At 32.9% G+C, this 23,466-nt stretch overlaps 1 protein-coding gene across 2 annotated transcripts in view; it reads right to left on the bottom strand.

Annotated features, from left to right (window-relative positions):
- The window catches only part of USP15 (ubiquitin specific peptidase 15), a 112,303-nt gene that overhangs the window by 19,875 nt on the left and 68,962 nt on the right, over positions 1-23,466 (bottom strand). For both annotated transcript variants that reach the window (XM_044228849.1, XM_044228850.1), the window contains one exon: positions 21,729-21,873. In XM_044228849.1, the coding sequence (XP_044084784.1) occupies positions 21,729-21,873 (145 nt within the window). The remainder of the gene's footprint in view (positions 1-21,728; positions 21,874-23,466) is intronic.

Raw genomic sequence — 23,466 nt, 5'->3', positions numbered from 1 at the left:
ATTTAAAATAAAATAGATGACAGAAGTATAGTTTTTCTATAATATATTATCTCAAGATGAATAATTTTAAGTCAATAATACCATACAATTTGACTTAACTATAAACCCAGTCTTACTTTATCAATTAGATGTCTAGGATCATCAAATAGAATATGTAATGACTGAGAGACATATGGTCTTATAGGTCACTTTCTTTTGCTGCAGGAAGACATTTGTCTTGGGAGTCAAGTGGCAAGGTACTTAAGTGAAGGTAGTTGCTTGCATCTAAAGGAGTCGAAATCCATTCTTGTGAGAGCTCGAATTTATATGAATGGAAATCAAGATTTTTTTAAAAAAGATTTTATTTATTTGACACAGAGAGAGAGACAGCAAGAAAAGGAACACAAGTAGGAGGAGTGGGAGACGGAGAAGCAGGCTTCCCTGCTGAGCCGGGAGCCCCATGAGGGGCTCAATCCCAGAACCCTGGGGTCATAAACCGAGCTGAAGGCAGATGCTTAATGACTGAGCCATCCAGGCACCCTGGAAATCAAGGTTTTTCAAAGCTTGTTTACCATTCATTTGGATTAAGAGTCTGGGATTAAAGTCTTGGTAGCTATTAAAAGTTCCGCCTGCTGGGTTTATGCCAATAACTTGGGTAGCATAAACTTTGTCTATATACCATGTACTGTTTGGTAAAAATTCAGAATTAGGCATATTCGTTTTTTTGAATTAAATCATAAAGTTCTATTCTGTGGTTTCAAATATGAATTAATTTATATTTACTGAAGTAATATATATATGTATAATCTAGTTACTGAAGTAATATCTATTTTGATATTTTCAATGAAATAAAAATAATATGGCTCAAACTGGTAATATGGCCCCTCTCATAAGGCAAAAAGAGAGAACTATTTACAATGTGGAATCTGTTATTCTATAATTCTCAGGCAATGAAAGCAATATAGAAACTATACAGACTTCACTGTAATTTACAAGTCATTTTTTAAGGTGAGCAAGAGGAAGATAGGTAGGTTACAGTGTAGGAGGCAATTTGGGAAAGGATACTTTTGAACTTCTGAACTCTTTATACCTCAACCTTTCATAAGCTTACACACCTTTTGAGATTCATTCTCTCTTCCTTTTCCACTATATGTTCTTTTAGTTATAAGCCCAGCACTAGGGGTCAGGCAACCCAGAATACACCATGGCTACACTAAATGCCATCACTTAGTCGCATCATCTGATTTAGCACAAATAGGATCAACACTATATAGTCAATGAGGCAAAGGGAGGTGGTCTGACAGCATTTCCAACAATAAGTTTTCAAATCCTTATATATATATTTTCAAATCCTTGTCTTTGATCAGTTCAGAGTTATACGAAGTTTATGATATTCCACTACTGTCTGCAACACCATTATACAAAGAACCTAATTGATGGTTTGACCAAACTAAGACCCAAGTTGTACAAACACAAATAATTTTTGAACTTTTTTACTTACTTACATGTATCCTTATCTTGCAAAGAGCTTCCAAATGTAACTGAAAATTCTGTAGCTTTCCAGTAGTATCTAGAGTGATCTTTCTAAAATTTTATCTAATCATGTCATTTCCTTGCTATAAATCCTTTAATAGCAATTTCAGGTAAAAATCTCAAATTTTTGTAAGAGTGTCTTTTGCTTCCTATGTAGCCTCAGGTTTTTTTTTTTTTTTTTTTTTTAAAGATTTTATTTATTTATTTGAGAGAGAGAGACAGTGAGAGAGAGCATGAGCGAGGAGAAGGTCAGAGAGCGAAGCAGACTCCCCATGGAGCTGGGAGCCTGATGTGGGACTCGATTCCGGGACTCCAGGATCACGCCCTGAGCCGAAGGCAGTCGTCCAACCAACTGAGCCACCCAGGCGTCCCAAGCCTCAGGTTTTGCTAGTCCCTTTGTCTGACTCCATCCTAGCCTCATTTAATTACTTATGGTTCCTTGACCTCCATGCAATCTCTCACTCTGTAAATCTGCAGTATCACTCCATCTATGTGAAATATACCTTCTTTGTCCTACTAACTTCTACTAAAGCATCAAGAGTCATGCATCCTGTTTAGGAAGTATTCCTATATTTCCTTATAGTGTTTCCATGTGTATGTTTCCATAATGCATAATGCTCACTTTTATTATAGCACTTATTTTACTAACATAGTGTAATTTCAATTTTTAGTTTGTCTGTCTTGCCTAATGGACTGAGACTTTCATGAGAGCAGGAGCCATAATATCAATTACATGTCTATCTCCAGCACTCAGCATGTGTACAATAAATGCACGATTAATAAAACGTGTTTTCCCCTATATTAACAAATGTTTTTATCCTCTTAGTTTTTTTTTTTACTCTTTTCCTTCAATGTTTAGTACAGAGTACTTAAACTTTTCTTGAATGGATTATTACTAGATGAGGCAAAAATATATTAGCTGGTAATGAATAATCCCAAAAGTTTCTTCAAGCACTTTTACCTGAATACTAAGCCAAAGAAAGGCAGTATTTATTAAAAACTTCCCCATGCTTTTGTGCAACTCTTAATCTCAGAGTCATGAGTTTGAGCCCCACAATGGGTGTAGAGATTACTTAAAATAAATAACTATTAAAAAAAACAACAAAAAACCAAACAACCTTCCCATGCTTTTGCTTCACTTTCATTCAATCCACTACCTGCCTTGTAGGGGGTCTCTGCTTAGATTTTTTTAAGTCCCTGACACAGAGACCAATGATTAGTTTCAAAGTGACACATGCGGTTTTGAAGCTGACTATAATTCAACATTACAAACTAAATAACAAAAAAAACCCAATTAGTTTTAATGATAAGTGCTTGTATTATGTGTCAAGATATCATAACCAATATATTTTGAGATAATCATATTCAAATTTCAACCATTAAGTCCTAGGGTCCAAAAAAGCATTCTATTTGTTAAACACAAATAAAAAAAATACCTAAGTATAGTTGACACACAATGTTACATTAGTTTCAGGTGTACACCAGAACATAAGGTTTTAAGAAACTCACAAGCTGGGGGGGGGATAAAAAAAAAAAAAAGAAACTCACAAGCTGCATTTTTAAAAAAAGTTATACAAAGACATATAAATACAGAAATTCAACAGACAAGCTTAAGTGTTCTACTAATGCACAATCATAATAGTTTAAAAACTGACACCGAATCAGACTTTTCTCACGTTGAAAATACCTTCTCTCTCATCTTGAAAATAATATATTATTCTTGAAATAGTATAAAGACCACTTAAAATAATAAAAGATTTCTTTATAATTTTTAGTACGAATTTCAAGATACAATTAGAATACAGGTCAAACAATTAAAATTTTTCCATGGCTTAAGTGTTATTGATGTATTCAATGCCATCACTGTGGCAGAAAAAGGTCATTTCTTAATACTGGCCAAAATGTACTCTGAGTTATAATTCATGCAACTCATTCTATCTTTTTAACATGAGGTTATCTTAGAAACATGAACATCTTTGACATGTACAAGAAAACTGGACACTTGGACTGGTTGCCATTAAATACAATGTTTTGAAGAATAAATATTTTGGCTGGTTCAAGAATAAAAACCACCACCAAAAAAAAAAAAAAAAAAAAAAAAAAGAATAAAAACTACCATAACCACAGTTCTGAAGCATCTCTCTCAAAGATTCCTCTATTATAACAAACATCACACTTTTCCATCTGATTGGGATTGTCCCAAAACAATTCCTTTCTTGAGACATATATATATTAAAAGCCCTACATATGTAGACATAGGGAATTTCCTTTTCAACCTGTAAGATACTTTACTACTGAGTGACATAATATGGACCTGAAATCACACATGTGTTGTGCGCCTATGTGGATGTATTTCTTGCTCTCAATGATACTTGAACTGTAAAACAGAACAAAACTCATCCTTTATTAACATGCATGGTTATTCCTAGTAAAATCTGAGAATATAGATATAAATCTATGATAAAAACAAAAGAAATTACAGAAACATTATTTGTATGTTATTTTTGTGGCTACTTAGGAGTTTTGTGACATTCTACCAGTCACATGCCATTTTGAGCATCACCTTTGTTAATTCAGATTTCAACTCCCTACCACGACAAGTACCAGTACTTCAGTATTTCAAGGAGAACTGCCTCTGGCAACTCATCACCAAAAAAAGTAAAGTCCAAATATGAGGTAATGTGACTGATCATAAGACACATATCTTAAACCACATTTTGTTTATATCATAATGGTTCCTAAAGTTGTTCCTAAAACTGGGTAGAATTTTTGTCAAATACCATGTTAAAAATAAAGCTATAATCAGAATGAAGAAAAAGGATTCTATACCAGTAGTTTCAGTTCTTAATGGAAAAGAGAGTAGTAAGTAAAAACTCATAAAGAACAAGCAAAAATGTACTTGTTAACTAGGCTAAATAGTTCTATACGTAAATATTTTTTATGATTCCTAGGCAAGTTAATAATGTGTGAAACTGACAAAAGCAATTGAAGATTTAAGGATTAAAAAACTGAATTTCATATTTAGTACATGTTAGTTTTGGCATTCATTTGTTTATCAGCCTTTGTGATAAAACAACCAGTTGATTAACTGGAAGGTTCACAAATATGAAAAATTGTTGATCCATGAGGAATGAGAATGCCTGGGTAGGTGGCAAGCCTATCATTTTGTAAGCAGACATGACTGCTAAGCACCTGTCCTGAAAGTGGCTCTGTGGTTCTCTACTTGTGCTTAGAGATGCATTTTAAATGGAAACTCCAAATAATAAAGAATATTCTTGAATGTGAATTTGAATTAGGAATCTTAAGACATAGTTAGCCCTTAGTTTAATGTTTTAAGATTGAAACTCGGCATGTTCTATTTCTCCTCCCTTTCTTAGAAAACTCTTCCCCCTGTAAAGAAATTCCTACTCATTCTTTAACACTCCTCTCAGCATCTCTTACAAACATTACATCTTCCTCAACACCTCAAGGAAGAATAATATTCCTTCCTCTGAGCTAACTCTACACCCTGACCTCACTTATACTACACTTATCTTAAGAGCAGTGTCCATGTCTAATTCACTTTTGTACTTCAGGGTCTAAAGCACAATGCCTTACACATACCTTGATAAAGGTGTGCTGAATGAATGAAAACTTACATGACAGAAAGACTGGAAGCAGTCCTTAGAGAAATTGAGAGCAGTAGGAAAACACTAAAGAGATCTGAATTGCACCCCATTATAGAACTATAACCTATCTGAAAGTTGTGTAAGTTCAAAAAATGAAAGTCCAAATAGTGCCTAGGCAGACTTTCCTAATTGAAGGAAAACAGCTATTGTGAATGCTCCAAACTATCAAGATCAATCCATGTAAGTAAAAGATATGTAAAGGAAAAATATTTGGAAATAGATTTTTATAAAGACTCTTCCCCAAATATTCAACCTAGAACTAGACATAGAAATTCTAAAGAGAATTCTTCTAAATAATCTAATGTCTCATTGAGTGGACATTCTGCTATATGGTTCAACTATAGAACTTTAACCACTGCCACCATGAAGAACTATTTTTAAAAAGAATGCATGTATCATTCAACTATTTCATAAAATAATAATTCTCTATGAAAAATTCTCTAGTTATAAATTCCCACACATCTAAAATTGTACTATTATGTAAGGTTATGAATTTTCTTTCATTATTTAATTAGTTGGAAAAGCTACCATGCTCTGCACATAACTTTTCCTTATACACACATGTACAAATCCTATTGCTCTTACATTATTTTCAAATAGTTCTACCATTAAAAATGTTGTGATCAATAAGAGTGATGTTTTTAAAGTTCTCTGAAAAAAATAAGTGACCCATGTAAGTCTCAATTTTGTATTTCACTATAAATTTCTACATCATTTTTTTAATTGATGAAAGTGAAATAAAGTTCTACTGTATAACAAAATCTCAAGTCTGTAATCAACATATTTTAGGAAATGAATAATTAATAGCCATCCCAATAACTTTGTAATGAATCTGGAATTTCCCCAGTACCTGGAAAATAGCCAAAGTAATCCCCTTCAAAAAGAGAAAGTTGTCTTTTGTAATGCTGAATATGAACCACTCCCTTTCTGTTCAGGTGCTCCAGAAGCCCAATTTTCAAGTGATCATGTATGCTCACTATTTTAGTAAACCGGTAACTAGAACAGGAAAGAAAACAAACTTAATTTTTGATTACCTAAAGCTTTGAGTTGTGTAACTCATTCTGCAACTGATCAAAATGTAATGCCACTCACAATCCCTTTAAAAAAGGTAGCTAAACCTTCAAACTAACCAATACTAAAAATAAAAACCCAATCTAAAATGAAGAAACCATTTTATCTTATGATTTAAAAATAAAACCTGAAGTAATCCATGGTTAAAGTAACCTTAGAATAACCCAATATTTTTTTTTCTTGGATTTTAAGATTAGATGGAATAAGAACTTTCAGATGTGACATGCTATTGTTTTTCACTTTGTCATGACAACAGTATAAACATTCTGAAAAGGTATTGTATAATTCTGAAGGTTTCTGTTAATACTGGGATACTGGCTCTAGTTCTGTAAAAAATAGTGGCTAAGAAAGGCAAGTGTGATGTAGACTTTTACAATTTAAGAAGTGTAAATATAAGCCTACACCTTCATCAAGTAAATTTTTAAAATGAGATATATTTTATTTTTTGTTACTTTTTTTCCCTAGGAAAGGTAAATCTCATATCTGAGAGATCAATTCTAAAACTTCTCCACATATTTTGGGAAAGCAAATATAATTGCTTTATTTTGTTTGTCTATTTCCAATCTCTTTTCAAGCTTTCTTTAAAAAACATATTTAGGTAAATAAAATGTAAGTGGATATAACTTTAATTCATTTATTTTTAAAAAACTTTAAACTGTTTTTTCCCCCATCCAACTAGTCAGAGAAGAGAGCACTGCCATATGCTCAACTTGAAATACTGAAATTTTACATAAAATAGTTTCAAAGGCAGCAGTTTTGAATTGGACAAGGATATTGTTCTAATGTTTTAATGTATGTCATTAATCTGGGCACAATGCTTAAGACCTAAATAAAATTAAATTTCATTTAAAGTTCCTGCTGTTACCCTTTCCTTCAAATTCTATGAGATTTCTTCATACACTACTTAAACTCAATGAAGAATTATGAAAGCTTTGGGAACCAGGAAAATTAGTGGGAAATGTTTTGTTTGCTAGCAAAGAAATATCAGTGCTTTATTTTTCTCTCATCTATAGGATTGAGGGAGGAGAATTCTAAGTTTCTCAAAAAGACTACCCTGTTACTAGCAGTGAGTAAATCTTAAAACGTTAAAAAAAAATCACGATTATGTAAAGATCACTAATTTTCATATTAAATGCTATAAGTAGAAATTAGAACATCCACTTGCAATATAAATTTTGAAAGCTTCTGTGATAATGATTTCACCAACAACAATATTATAATTTTCAGGCAGATGTATTTAAGGTTTTCAAACTACTGGACTATAACAGCAAATGTCTGAATTTTTTTTTTTTTTAAGATTTTTTTTTTTTTATTTGACAGAGGGAGATCACAAGTAGGCAGAGAGGCAGGCAGAGAGAGAGAGAGAGGAGGAAGCAGGCTCCCTGCTGAGCAGAGAGCCCGATGCGGGACTCGATCCCAGGACCCTGAGATCATGACCTGAGCCGAAGGCAGCGGCTTAACCCACTGAGCCACCCAGGCGCCCATGAATTTTTTTTTTAGTAACAGCTATTTAATGAGTGATTTTATGTTTAAAATTCAGTTTATAGGAAGCAAGCTAAAAACAAATGGTTCTAATAATATTAATAAACTTTAATGTAAGTTATATTTATTTTAAAGAACTAAAGTATATAAATTCAATTTTAATATTATTATATCTGCTCTACCCCTTTTAAAATACAAAAATGGCTCACAGAGAAATAAATGCCACTATTTTAGTCAAGCGAGAGAAAGGATTTAGGATAAAAACAATGGTTCTTTAAAATTTTATGTTGTGGTTCAGTACCTTGCACATGATATTCTGTAAAGAAACATTTTTTAATAAATGAGTATTATGAATTGTGCGATTCAGTGATCTTTTAGTTTTTCTGTGAAGGCATACAGGAAAGGACAGCAGAAAATTTCTACAAAGTTTAACTGATTTTTTACATTCATTAAGGGAAACCACCATGTCATATACTTCTCTGCATCATTTCATTACATTAGGCCCAAAACTGACTATAAATACTTCAGGTGAGTTGAAACAGAAGTTTAAATACCATGTAATAGCATGAACTATGAAGGTTTCTGATTATTTTTTAAAATCAAAAAAGAACTTTAAATTTATCTAATCACTCAACAAATATTTGTTAAGAAAAGATGATCATTATTTCAAGAGTGTATAAAAAGTATAAGAGTATAAAAATAATGTTCTAAAAGGCTTTTTTCCTATAGTTCACTGTGAACTCATTCAAGAAACTATCTGCATGGTAGTGGGGGTTTCTCGGCCAAGCTGTGATTAACATGGCAGCCCAATCCAAGAGTTACCAGATTGCTTACACTGCCGGAGCATAAAGCTGTAGTATTTCTTAGACTTTATATATACTGGTAGGTTTCTGACTCTTCAGCTGCAAAAAGCAAAGACAGATACTATATGCTATAATTCTTTTTAAAATTAATGTGCTCTTTTGGAGTTTAGACAGTTTCAGAAATAACATTAATCTGTTCCAGGTCAAGTTCTAAGCATTTCTGGTATATTTTCTAATGCAAATTTTCTCTAACCATTTGTGTGAAAAAACTTATTTTTTTAAATTTCCAAATCATCACAGACTGATACTTTCATAAAATACAATAAAAATGAACCACTAGAAATAATTAAAAATGACATACAAAAAACAAATCCCCACTTTTTATTAAGATTCAATAGATATAAAATTATCCTGACAAAAAGCTAGAAAAATTTTAGATCACTTATGCTTAATTTCTATGCTTATTTTATTGCTAACCATGCCGTCTCATTCATAGACACCCTGCGAGAAACACTGTTTCGATGTATTATTATCTGGCATTATATTAAACACTGGGGATATAAAAGACATTCAAACACAGTCTCTATTTTCATAATTCTCACTGCGGATTGTGTATTTATCCAGAAGAAAGAGACAGAGGAAAGGGAGGCAGAGGTAGAAGTGTGGGAAAAGGAAGAGAAAACAAGTATACACAAAGAAGTCTGAAACTTAACAAATTCCAAGAACCTCTAGTTTTGGCCAAAGAGGAGGTGGGGTCCCATTTGGGTTTTTTCCTTAAGGTGACAGGAAGCAAGTTTTAAGCAAAGAGATAACATAATTGTATTTTCATTTTAAAACAACTACTCTGGAATCAGTGTACTAAATGTAGTGGAAGAGGATAAATGAAGGAACAAAGATATGAGTTAGAGATATATTTCAATAGTTCACAGAAAAGATGCTCAAGTATTGAAACAGTGTACTGACAATGTAAGAGAAGACGGGTATACGTGACATTAAGAGGTAGTGGAATGAACAGGATTTGGGCAACAAGTCTCAAGTTTTTTAACGTTTAAAACGTTAAAAAAAATCACGATTATGTAAAGATCACTAATTTTCATATTAAATGCTATAAGTAGAAATTAGAAGATCCACTTGCAATATAAATTTTGAAAGCTTCTGTGATAATGATTTCACCACCAACAATATTATAATTTTCAGGCAGATGTATTTAAGGTTTTCAAACTACTGGACTATAACAGCAAATGTCTGAATTTTTTTTTTTTTTTAAAGATTTTTTTTTTTTTTTTTAATTTGCCAGAGGGAGATCACAAGTAGGCAGAGAGGCAGGCAGAGAGAGAGAGAGAGGAGGAAGCAGGCTTGGGTTAGTGGGTGGATAGTTGCAACTATAAGGGAGTATACGAGATAAAAGGATCAGGTTCCTTCGGGGAATATGTTTGGTCCTAGCAGACATATTTAGTTTAAGTGTGGTATTATCTAGGCAGAAATGTCCATCTAATAGTTATATACTGAGGGAAACTCACGAGGGAAAATTATGGTTGAGACAGGTTTGGGATTTGTTCAAGTGGATGCCAACTTCTAAAAGGTAAAAACACTACAAAGAACTCTGCGAACAGAAGGTCAAGAATGACCTTATCAAAAGCAATTTCTATGGGGTGGTATGACTGTCACAGCAATGATGTAACAGTAGTTGATTCTTACATATGCTTTTCTAGGTACCAAGCAATTCTTAAGCAATTTATCTACATTTCATAGATGAAGAAACTAATAAGAAGTTTATTATCCAAGATCATACAACCAAGTAGCAGAACTAGGATTTAAATCCAAGCAATCAAGTTCTAAAATCTATGCTTGTAACTACTCTTGTGATGATGCAGAGGACTACTGGATGGGAGATGAAAAAATAGGGAGAAAGCACAGGCCATTATTTTCAATTTTCAAGATCAAGAGTCCTCCTCACTCTATCCTCCCCGACCCCTTAAAGAAAGAAAAAAGACTTGACCGTGTATATATGCTTAAAGAAACACAGTGAAGAGGTAGGGTTAAAAGTCTGTAACAATGATATGATGCTTGATAAAACAAGTCTCAGGAAAGATGACAGAGGTCCCCAGGGAGATGGTGGTAAAATCATGAAGAGACAGACACTTTAGGAATGGTATTCAGTGAGGATAAGAACAATCTTAAAATATGTTCTATTTTACTATTAAGAAATTCCTTATAAACAATTAGGAACATTTTGGTAAAAAAATTATAATTTCTTTTAAAAACAGTTGCTGAAAGCTTTTTCTGTATTTCATACTTAGAATGGCCTTGGGCAACTGCTGAAGAATCATTCATAATACCTCAATTATATAACAAATCGGTTAAAAAAAGTATATATATTCATTTATACATGATGTATATACACGTGTATTATATTAATATGTGTATCAATGATTCAGTTTATATTCAAAGCAAAATATCTCTAAATGAAGGCCACAGTGTTTTAATTTTATACACGACATGGTTATAAAGCTGTGATTTTCAGTAAACCCTTCAAATTCAAATGAACATCAACATTGATATAATTACTTTAGGAGACCATATGCTTATTCTCTTGATATTGTCATTGCTCAAAATATTTCAGGTACTTCTCTTCAGAGTTGGCAAACATATAAAAAAGCATCAATATTTAGCATACAGGGGAGGCCAATATGTTTTTAACTTAGGTATAAACAATGTGTTTTTTGCTATGGTAAAATAAGTTTCTAATGTAGAGATTTCTGTGGTGGAAAAAAATATGGAGGAAGTATGAGATATAATATTATATTTGTACCTCTGGTAATCCATTACTTTTTTTATGACCAAATGAACAAAAAAGAAGTCATTATGAATAATGTACTCTACCAAACAAGTCAAAGTTCGACTCAGAAGTCACCTCTTTGGCGAAACCTTACTTCCCAAAGGCTCTCTTTTCTTTGCTTCCACAACATCTAGCTGTTCATGCTTTCTATCCTATCACATACTGTGTCATATTTATTTATATGTCTTTTTTCCTTCATTACACTATCAACTCTACTACGACTGGCTGGAATAGTGCTTGGCACACAGTAGAGACTCAAAGGTTGTTTATTGGTTTAGCTAAATAAATTAGCCCAATAAAAACAAGAAAATTAATTTAGTAACTCTTAATTCCTTTGCCCTTTTTCTCTCCAACCCTAGATGAACCCAATGACTTATTATATGAACCCAGTCATCTACTCTATGTACATGCAGCTGAACACTGCTAGAGAAAATTTCAAGTGAATACATTTCCACTGTTCTGAATTGATGATCTTCAGCCTCAAATGAGATTTCAGTACTGCCAAGCAATCTTACTCTTTAATTCTTAGCAAATAACTGGGCCTTGTATTTTTAGGACAATGGAAGCCAAAACTACTTGCAAACAATCTTCTTTTCTCCCATTGTAACAGTAGTAGCTTTCCTCCACTCAAATGTTGTACTGTGAGGCTTAGTCCTGGGACCTCTTTTTCACAGATGCCCTCATTTAGATGCAATCATCCCTGATTTTAAATACCACTACAAGCAGCCATATTTCTGTTACTAACCTAAGTCTCTGGTCTGTATTCCCTACCAGAATATCCATCTGCTAATGATGTATCTAACTTGGATGTTTCATGGGCATCACAAATTGAATATGCTTAAAGTTAACTCATATTCATCTCCCTACCCCAGATCTACTTCTGCCATTGTGCCCCTCCTACCATCACTCGGATTTCATTAAACGGTTCGAACTATGATGCACGAGCCAGAAACTAAAGACAAATGTGACTTCCCTCATTTTTCATTAATTTGAGTGTCTACACTGTTCTAGGTAATAGGGCTAGAGCAGTGACTAAAACAAAGCTCCTATGCTCATAGAGCATGGGTGAGTGTGAGCATGTGTGAGAGAGAGGTGGGGGGGAGGCAGACAGATAAATGGGGCTAGAGCAGTAAGTAAAACAAAGGCCTTGAGCTCACGAAGTGTGTGTGTGAGCATGCATCTGTGCGTGTGCTTGAAATAGGCGAAGGCAGACTGACAAAAAACCCCAAATACACACACACGAATGCTGCAAAGGCATTTACTACTGTATATGGAGTAGACAAGGTTCTGAATGATTTTATACCATTCCCCCTCAAATATTATTTCACCTTTTGGTTCTTCAAACTTGCCTGTCCTAGAGGCAGTGCACATGTTGTTGCTCCATCTAACTACAATTTTCACCTGCCTAACTCATACCCATTCTTTGGTCATAGATCAAATGTTACTTCTGGAGAGTAAGACACCCAGTATAAAGCAGGTACTCTCCAAGTTCTTGTTATTTACTCAGAGCACCTCAGTTTTCCTCTGGATGATGCTTAGCATAATTCATGATTTATTTAATGTTTATCTTCTCTACTAGACTATGCTCCATGGAAACAGATACTGTTTTGTTTACAATGGTGCAACTAGTACCTATGAGAGTGAAAGGAACTTAGTAGGCCCTCAGTAACTAAGTGCTGAGTAAATGAATGGATGACTTCATAAGTATATTTGTTTTAAAAAAAATTACCCAGCTTGATTGCCTATAATATTCTGAGGACAATGCTCTCAATAACTTCAGGTTTTTGAAAATCAACTTCATCATCAAAGCAAGAAAAACACCTACTGGTGATGTTATGAAAAAGGAATGTAATTCCAAAAGGAGTTCTTAGAATGTTTTGAACATTCTTACTATTAAATGAGTTAAGAGTGTTTATAACTTCCGAGGAAACTATTTTGATCTGTACAACAGTTATAGTATTTCAGGGGAGCATCTTGAATTAAGGGGCCATATATTTGACATAAACATAAAACCACTGTTAATGGTTGTATAACCTGCATATATCTAATGCCACTGAAACACATACTTAAAAATGATTAAAACAGTAAATTTTGCTAAGTATATTTGACCACAATAAAACATTTTTATGCATTCCTTACAAGTTGACAAGTAAATTTTGAAAGACACATCATCTCAGAATGTTTGAGTAATAACTCAGTTTTAATTCATTTTTTAACTTGTCCTAGTGAATGAAAAGTCACTTAAACCTTCCTTGCCTCAATTTTCTAATCAGTAAAATAAGGATACTTTATGCCTTAAATGAGAGACCTCCATGACGAGGAAATTAAGAAAGTGACAATGATATGAAAAACCTGCACTATGTAAAGAAGGGCAGTGCTGTTCTCAGAGGCTGCAGGTTCATTACTGGGTTTCTAATTTTTTAATATGACTTTGAGAATTGGTCATTTAAAAAATTTATTTATTTGTTTATATTTTAATGAGAGAGGGAGAGGGAGCACAAGAGCGGAGAAGGCCAAAGGGAGAAGCAGACTCCCTGCTGAGCAGGGAACCCAATGTGGGACTTGATTCTGGGACTCCAAGCATCATGACCTGAGCTGAAAGCAGCTGCTTAACCAACTGAGCCACCCAGGTGCCCAAGTAATTTATTTGAGATATTATTAATTAAGCAATGGTTTTCAGAACCAACTCACTGAGCCTCTCCCTACCCAGTACAGCATAATTTACAAATCACCGTAAGGACTGATTGATAATACTTAATAACTGGTTTCCATAAATATAGTATTAAAAGAATACTGAACTAAGCAATTATTTGCAAATTGACATTAATGAAGTTGTTCATGAGCAATAAGCATAATCACAAACTATTTCTACTCACAAACTAAAATAGAAAGGTGATTTTTTTTAAAGATTTTATGCATTTATTTGACAGACAGAGATCACAAGCAGGCAGAGAGGCAGGCAGAGAGAGAGGAGAAAGCAGACTCCCTTCTGAGCAGAGGGGACCCTGGGATCATGACCCGAGCTGAAGGCAGAGGCCTTAACCCACTGAGCCACCCAGGTGCCCCTAGAAAGGTGATTTAAAGATAAATGACATCAAAAGAAAAAAAAGTCTAACAGATTAGGAACTTTTTAGTAATAAATAAAGCACAGCCTCAGTTCACTAGAATTTAAATGTATACATTAAAACAAACAAAAAGTCAATAAAACAAGCCCTTAAGAGGGATTTAGTGTGTCTTTCCTTTTTTTAAGGCTCTAATCACACCAATATCCTATCTTTCCTAGTGACACTATTCAGTAATAGCAACTTTAAACTTAGAATATTAGCCTCACATATTTTAGAACCTTCTAATTATTAAAGTGTTGAATGATATTAGTGTATATTTAATAAGGGAGGAAATAGATCTTAGAAAGCATTTTGATGTCCAGAAAATAAACTGTTTGGTTTTTGGGTGACAGAAGTAAATTTGGAACCGTGTTCCCTTTGGTGGTTTTTTTTTTTTTTTTTGGAGGGGAACAAATGTGTAGTTATCATTATAAATTACAGACTGACATTTCTTACATTTTCCTTTATTTATTAAAGATTTTATTTATTTATTTATTTTAGAGAAAGAGAGAGAATGCACACAAGGAGGGAGGAGTCATAGAGAGAAGCAGACTCCCCGCTGAGCAAGGAGCCCCACACGGGACTTGATCCCAAGACCCTGGGATCATGACCTGAGCCAAAGGCAGATGCTGAACCAACTGATCCACCCTGGCGCTCCTTACATTTTCCTTTAGCTACAAATAAATATCCTTTAAACAATTATTAAAATCAATACAAGAGGGGCTCCTGGCCTGGTTGGTGGAGCTTACGACTCGATTTCGGGGCTGTGAGTTCAAGATCTATGTTGGGCGTAGAGATTACTTAAAAATTAAAAAAAAAAAAATCTTAAAAAAATTGATATTCAGTCTGATTATATTAACTGCTGTCATAAGGTATAATCACTATAAGTAATCCTACCTAGTAAGTATATGTAAATTGGTGTTGATCTGCCAGAGCAATGTAAAAACAATTCTGTATTAGAATCAGGTATAATTATTTACAACTCCTTAAAATAATCCCTGCATTTTTCTCTAATCTATATTCATGTCATTCTCTTACAGAATTAGGGGCAGATAAAACATTTAAGTCTATACTAATTCAGAAATAGAGGCATTAATCCTAGAGATACTTGTATATTAATTCAGAAAATGTGAAGAACGAACAAATAAGATTATTCCCTTCAGTATTCGGTCTTAAGGCAGGCATGTCTTCGTGACAAGAAATCACAAACAGCCAAGTTACATAGATGCAAGTTACGCTTTCAGAGATACCATTTCTCCCCCGGTTATGAAAACTCTTTCTTAGAGAACTATGATATATATACACTCTTCTCCAAATATGCCTGAGAATTCAGGTTCTGCTTTTCCAGCCCCCTTTCTCTTTCTAAAAGAAGGAATACTTCTCTCCTACCCTAGTTCAAACAAAGGGAAAAGTAAAAATATTAGCACCTGTATTGAGAAAGTGAATGGTTCTAGTATAAGTAAGGCCGTTTCCATTCCTTTACTTTGATCAAAATGGAAAGAAGACCCAAATGAGCTGTCATTTAATAGATGATTAAACACATTTTTGATGATAGTGCCATGTAATTTTTGGCACATAATATAGACACTCAAATAACTGAGTTTAATTTCCTGGATTAGTGTCAAGTACAGCACAGGGAATATAGTTAATAATTTTGTAATAAGTTTGTATGATGACAGATGGTGATTACATCTATCATGGTTATCATTTTGTAATGTATAAAAACATCAAATCACTATGTGGTATACAAAAACTAATATAATATTTCATGTCATTTATAATTTTTAAAAAGCCTGCCCTAGGAAGAAGTTTTGAATTTTTAGCTATATTCTCAGTTTATCAGAAGGCATTTTCTTCAAAATCCTAAACTATTTTTTAAAATGCTTATGTCTCAAGGGCTAATTGATTCCTTTTTTGATGAAAACTATTTCCATTTTTTAACTATAAATTTGGTTGATTTGAATGAAATTAGAAAACTTCATGTTAATCTGGACTTCAAAGAATTGGTGTTCCAATAAATGCAAAGAGTATTTCAGGGTGACAGCAGAACAGCATTAAATTTAATCATATGCAAATAAATGATAAAGGACTACAACATAGAAATTAATAGTTTTAGTAATGACTTTTCCACTGTTTTACAATATAATAAGAACCTTTCTTTTTTTTTTTTCTTTAAAGATTTTATTTATTTATCAGAGAGAGAGGAGGAGAGAGCAAGCACAGGCAGACAGAACGACAGGCAGAGGCAGAGGGAGAAGCAGGCTCCCTGCTGAGCAAGGAGCCCGATGTGGGGCTTAACCAACTGAGCCACCCAGGTGTCCCAAGAACCTACTTCCTTAAAAAAATGTTATTTCGGTGTAGCATTACTCATTCTCTTTTAAGTTTTTTTTAAAAAGCTTTAAGCTTTCTATTTAACATTCTTCAGAATTTACTGAATAGACTGAATAGATTTTTTCCTAATCCAACAGACCATGAAAAAAAATAAACTGGGGCTGCCTGGGTGGCTCAGTGGATTAGGCCTCTGCCTTCGGCCCAGGTCATGATCTCAAGGTCCTGGGATCGAGTCCTGCATCGGGCTCTCTGTTAGGCGGGGAGCCTGTCCTTCCTCTCTCTCTCTATTCGTGATCTCTCTCTGTCAAATAAATAAAATCTTAAAAAAAACAAAACAAACAAACAAAAAAACCCTGACTTAAAAATGCTTGAAATCCCAACTGATTTTACACTGTATGACAGGAATAATGAATAGAGTCTTGATTACTATCATTTTTTTCAATGACTTCCTAGAGTCCTAATACTTCCAAGTAAAGAGTTTGAAAACAACCATCTTACGCCATGCTGCTTTCCAGTGGAAAAGACCATATCACTCCCCTGCTTCAAATCCATCTGCAGAGTTGCTTCTTCCAGGAAGCCAATCATGAGCCTCCTAGGCCTTGACAATGAAAAAGACAAGGGTTGGAGTGCTCCTGAATCTACTCAACTGATGCTAATTAAAATTACCTCCAATAACGCAAATTTTAAAATTAGACATTCTCTCAAAGATTTAGGGCATTAGAAAACTATTTTGTTAACTTATTTGTACCACTGGGACTTAGTGGTGTATGCCTGCCATCATAACTACTCAGGAGGCTGAGGCCAGGGACCTGAAATCATGAATTTTGTGTTTTCTGAAGATTGAATATGCACAAACAGTTCTACATTATTGTATTCCTTGCCTACTAGTTTGCCTGGGGAGAGTTAAACTAAAACAGTTCAAAAATGGAGATGATAAATGCCATTACTGCAATACTACTAAGCGAAAAAGAATTAAAAATATGATTAGTTCTTTTTTCATCACTAGGTACAAGCCAAGTGAAATGAGACTTCCAGAAAAGGAGAACAAATACAATGGTTATCAAAATTAGATTTTTTCCGGTTACTGTGCTTAGCTCCTTGAATTGAAACAAAACAACACAAGACAAAACATCAACCTACTTCCTACTGATTTATGATGTGCTAGTCACTATCCTAAGAACTTTATATTCTTCACCTCATTTAGTACCTAACAAAATTCCCAAGATACGGATCCCATTATTTTCCTCATATGATGTGAAAAATGAAAATGACTTCTATAGGGTAACACAGATAAATGACTTCTATAGGGTAACAAAGATAATAAATAAGAGAGACATGTTTTCAATCCAGGCAGTATAACTCCATAAACTGTTCTCCTAATCTGTATTGTTACTTTTTAATTGTGTTCTTTTCTTTTTTCTTCCTATACTATAGTTTTTAGACTGTTTTTCTTAGAGTCCTGGGATCCCATGAGAATGCTTCCACGGCCATTAAGGAAAGTAAGAGACAGTAGGTGGGACTCTATACCCTTTACCCAACCAAAGCAACTTCGCTAAATCTCTTTAAATACTGAGGATAAAATCAAACTTTTCAGAGTAATAATTAAAAAGAGATGTCCTTACTAAAAGGCAAAAAGTGTGAAAACCACAGTATCTAGACTATAATCTTCATGGACACAGGATCTGTGTCTAAAAGTGTCTCATATGTTTCATATTCAATAAATATTAACTTAATAAATTAAAACTATGTAACAGTACTATTATCATCAAAAAAGTTTAATACTCATTCATACTATTACTTCAGAGAAAATCTTGAATACAAATATAATTAAACAGTAAGACTAATAATATTAAAATCAGACTCAGATTGGTGCCACTTAGTTTTTAACCATAAGTAGTCAAAAAGATTTCTTTACCTCAAGGCTACTGATGGGTTAATAAGCATAATCCATTCTCACATACAAAAAGTAGGTATGCTTTCCACAAAAAGTTTTTTGGCATATCAATAATCATACTGCCCAAGGTATTAAAATGTCTACGTATTTTTTTTAAGAATTATTGACTATAAGAAATTATAATAAAATCCAAATTATCAGCAGAGATATTTTCTGAAGCTCATGAATTGTCTTCAATTTCAGAGAAGTTATAAGGAAACTTGAAAAAAAAAAGGATAATTGAGGAAACTATCTAAAAAAATTATTTAAAAAAAGAATCTACTCTATTAGTTCTCTTTAACCCCTTTCACCTGTGGACCTAACGACGTACATGCATGTTCATGAAACAGGGATAAAGCCTACTGACATCATTTTGTATTCCCTTTAATGATGAATTCTCAGCTTCAGAGTGAACATCTAAATCAATCAAAAATCATAAAAGCTTTAAGAAAATAAAATGAAGTATTAGCTTTCCTAATTGTGGATTTGAATTAAAAGTCAAAAGTAGCAAAAATAAAAACTCATTTTTTTCTCTTGCCCAAGGTGATTAGAGATTTTAATTTCAGCAAAAGTACAATTTCTAGCCAAGACACAGACATGAAATAATATCCACTGCTTAAAATGTAAAAACCCCGGAGGTTTTCATCTAAAATTTTTCTTACTTTATGACTAATACCAGAAAGTAACAAACTATCACCCTCATCTCTACAAACCTCACCCTCATGGCTCTAATTTCATTCGAAATGGAACATGTAAAGGTAATATATATTGAGAGGATCAGCATTAAATTGATAAACTTTATAACTTTATAAATTCAAAACTATAATAGTTTTGAAGTGAGGCAGTAACTAATAGAATGAATTTTCTGATACCTTAAACATATATAAGAAGGTCTAACAAATGCCAAATCTAACCCAACATAAGTGATTAGAAGATTTAATTTTAATACTCATTTTTTAAGGAATTATAGTTAACCATATGGAGACAAAACACTAGTACGTCTGTATCAAAGGCATAGGAAACTAGAACTTAATAATCTCCTAGAAGGAATTCAGTTTGAATGAAAGCCAGAGCCGCTTCTGAATGATTAGCAAGAATATTAACTCTTGTTCTCTTCTGACCGTCTCAGATTTAATTCTACGCTGTTAAAGTATCTTCTTAATCCTTATAAGAAAGAACCAAGATTGGTTTTAGATTAATCACCTCCCCCTCCCAAAAAAAAACCCCCTCTCATGTTTCATAAAGTGTCTAGAACCAAAATAATTTTGGCAGTGCAAGGATAGGAGTGATCTAAAAATTAATATGATTTAGTGATACAAGAAGAGTTTTCTGGTACTGACATACCATTTATATAAAACATCTTCCAGAGATGGTACTAAAGATGTTTTCTGTGGTCAGGTAGAATAGTCCAACAGATATCCAAATAAAATTACAATCTGTCTGGTCTCTTCCTTTCTCTGAAAGCTTAGTACCCACACACTTTACTTTGTTATTTAAATAGCTGCCAGAAAAAAAAGTACGTTTTGGCTTGCTCTTCTCAGATGAGTTCCTTTTCTCCTCTCCCAGAAATATAAAGATAAAAATTTTTAAAAATTGTTTATTTAACTAGCACTGGGATCCTAGAAAAATAATTTTGAATAAAGTAATTCAATTTATTTAATTCAATTCAGTTCATTTAAAGCATAAATTAATCATCAAAAATTTAAAGGAAGAGTTTATGAACCCTTACACAGTATCTGCTTGAGCATAAAGGCTATTTTCTGAGTGGATCAACTCTAAACCAAGAAATCACAAATTAAGTAATTATATCATTTAGGCATTTCTAAAAGATTGCCAATTCTTGGTCTAGACAGTTATGACAAATACTAATTTTCCAAGAATACCGTAAAGACAATGGTTAACTTAGGAGACAAATATATTAATGCCAATGTTTAAAAGGAATTATTAGAGTTTTGGATTTTGGATGGTAAAAAGTCCTATACTATTTTCAGATAGTGAAAAAAAGTTGTAATAATGTCCTTAATTAATCCATACTCTGCATTTTAATCTACTATCTTTGGAGGATGCCTCCTAGGCATAGGAGATTCAGTATTAAAATATGAATTGAGAACAGAAAATTACAGATTTAAAAATAAAATTTTTGAATTTTCAAAAAACAAAACCACTCCAAAACAAAAAAAGGATCCCCCCAAAGGCTAAAACTGAACTATCAAAAATAGTATACCATTATTTTGGACTTTCTGAAGTACAGAATTTTATTTGTAAAAATAAAATGAAATAACCATTTCTAATTTTATAATTAGTGACAGTGATATTAAGAAATATATATATCTCATTACTTCAAAGTCAATCAAAGACATAAACATTCAATAAGCTGTAAAAGGGTGTACACAGAGCAGGAAGAAAAGGGAAGCTTCATGGAGAGATAAAGGGAAAAAAGGGGAAGTGATCAATTATATCCACAAATTAAAAACATCTTTAAGGGAAAGTGATTTGTTAAAATATGTATGCAAAAGGAAGTTCATAAAATTTTCTCATTAAAAAAATCTTAAATTTCACATTAAGGTTAAAAAAACGATTTAAAAATAAATTTATTTAGAGTTAAAGAACTGGTGACCATAAAAGATTTATTCTCTAAGATTCCCACCAATGTCCAAAAAAAGCGTGACATTTGTACTGAAAATATAAAGGAGTGATCTCACTTTTTTTTTCTTTTCAGAGAGTCTAGCTTTTCTGTTTGAAATTATATTTTGTGTAAGTGATACTTAATCTTCTACCATGTGGTAATCAATCATATGCCACCTAACTGAGGAACATGATTAATATCCTATTAGCACTAGAATGAATGATTCAAATATGCATGTTTAAATCTTCCATGAAAACAGAAACTCTCAAAACATATATAATACTCATGTTCTGATACGTAAAACTCTACTCTTCTTTTATTGCTGATTTCCATGTGAATTTCACTTTGGAATGACCTACCTGAATAGCTGAGTTCATGAAACACGTATTTCCCAAGTTACTTAGGCCACAGAGGCCTGGCTGTTCATTGTTTCTGCCAGGTTCTGAATAATCATAGTTCTTATAAGCAGTATATGATGGGAGACAATAATTTGAGTTTTTCACACTAGAAGAAAACAAAAGAATATTTTTCATAATGCAGTCAATTATTTAAAAAATTGTTATATGAACAGAGTACTTCAAACCAATTTGAGATAGGTGGCCAGTCATTAAATTTTTTATTAAAAAATTATCTCATACTTTTAAAGATATGAACCTAATGAAAATAACCCCTTTAATTAAGATACTTCTCATTCAATCAACAAAATCACTGCACACATATGCCACACCAACCAATACAAACCACTATTATATCTTTCTACCATTGATTAGCTGGAGCAGCTCCACAGCTTGCTCCATTCTTCATTGCTCCATCAAATTTAAAACATTCAGATTTTAAACACCACCCGCAGCAATAAATCATCTCATTTATGTCCCTTTTACGTCCTGCTACTGTAATAGAATGAGAACAGTAGAAACAGGAGGAGTTGTACTTTAGCTACAGGTGAGAGCAGAGATTTCCAAGGCCTCTGTGACATCACTGGTCTGATGCATTGAAGATTCTATTTATAGTTTCTATGCTAGACCAGCAAAATCTAGTAATCAAATGCAGAAAAAAGCCTGGGGTGATCAGAAATGATTCTAAGCAAGTACATTCCAGTATTTGCTTTTTTTTCTTTTTCTAGTTTGTTAGAATAATTTAGTTTTTTTTTTTTTTTACCTAGATGAATATAACCTCAGGATAATTTGGACTATCAGCATAATAAATACTAATCATAAAAAAAGGCAAATAATTTTCAACCGTAGAGAATCAGAGTAATTTTAAGACAAAGAAAACTCAGTAGGTTAAACTGTCCCTCTTTCTTTCTACATGTAATAAAACAGTAATTTTGTGGGAAAGGATGAATTCTCCCTTAATTTTTAATATATTGGTTATCTTATAAAATATTTACAATGGACACATTAGATATAACTCAAAGCCATACTCTCAATCATCACTTTTTTTATTCATGAGAGCAAACCTGAATGAGAATCAAGGTCATACTAAAAGTAAATCACAATTCAAATAAAAGAATAGAGTGTTACAAATAAACATGATGAATCAGTAACCCTGATAATCTCAATTAGCTACAATTTATTCCTGGTATTTTTTTTTAGAAGTATTTTTTACTTATAATTTCAAATTTTTCATACTGTAGCTTCTATACTAATACTTTATTATTATAACAGTTTAAGAGAACTGTATTACTGCTAGTTACCACAAAGCCTTTAGTAAACACACACACACCTACCCTTCAACAAGCTTCACAGGTAAAACAAAACAACCTCAACCCAAAACTATACACACAAGGCCAACCTAATATTTTCACATAATTTAAGAACATACCCATAACACAAATAAAAAGACCAGTTTCCAGACTCAAAAAGCAAATTATCCTGATAATTAAAAAAAAAAAAAGGGAGGGCACAAAGAAATGCAACCTGATCAATTCTATTCTAGAACTTTTAGACTTGTAATTGTATTTACTTGTTTTAAACTAAAAAAAAAGTATAAAACAAAAAATAGACTCAAGGACCTTTTGTTCTGGCAGATCACTAATCTTATGATTCATATTTTATATTCCCAATAACTACTAAAATATAAGACACCTATATGTTC

The sequence above is a fragment of the Neovison vison genome, chromosome 12 (assembly GCF_020171115.1).
Source record: "Neovison vison isolate M4711 chromosome 12, ASM_NN_V1, whole genome shotgun sequence".
NCBI lineage: Eukaryota > Metazoa > Chordata > Mammalia > Carnivora > Mustelidae > Neogale > Neogale vison.
Note: the sequence above shows the minus strand (reverse complement) of the source record. Positions and strands in the feature narration are given on the sequence as shown.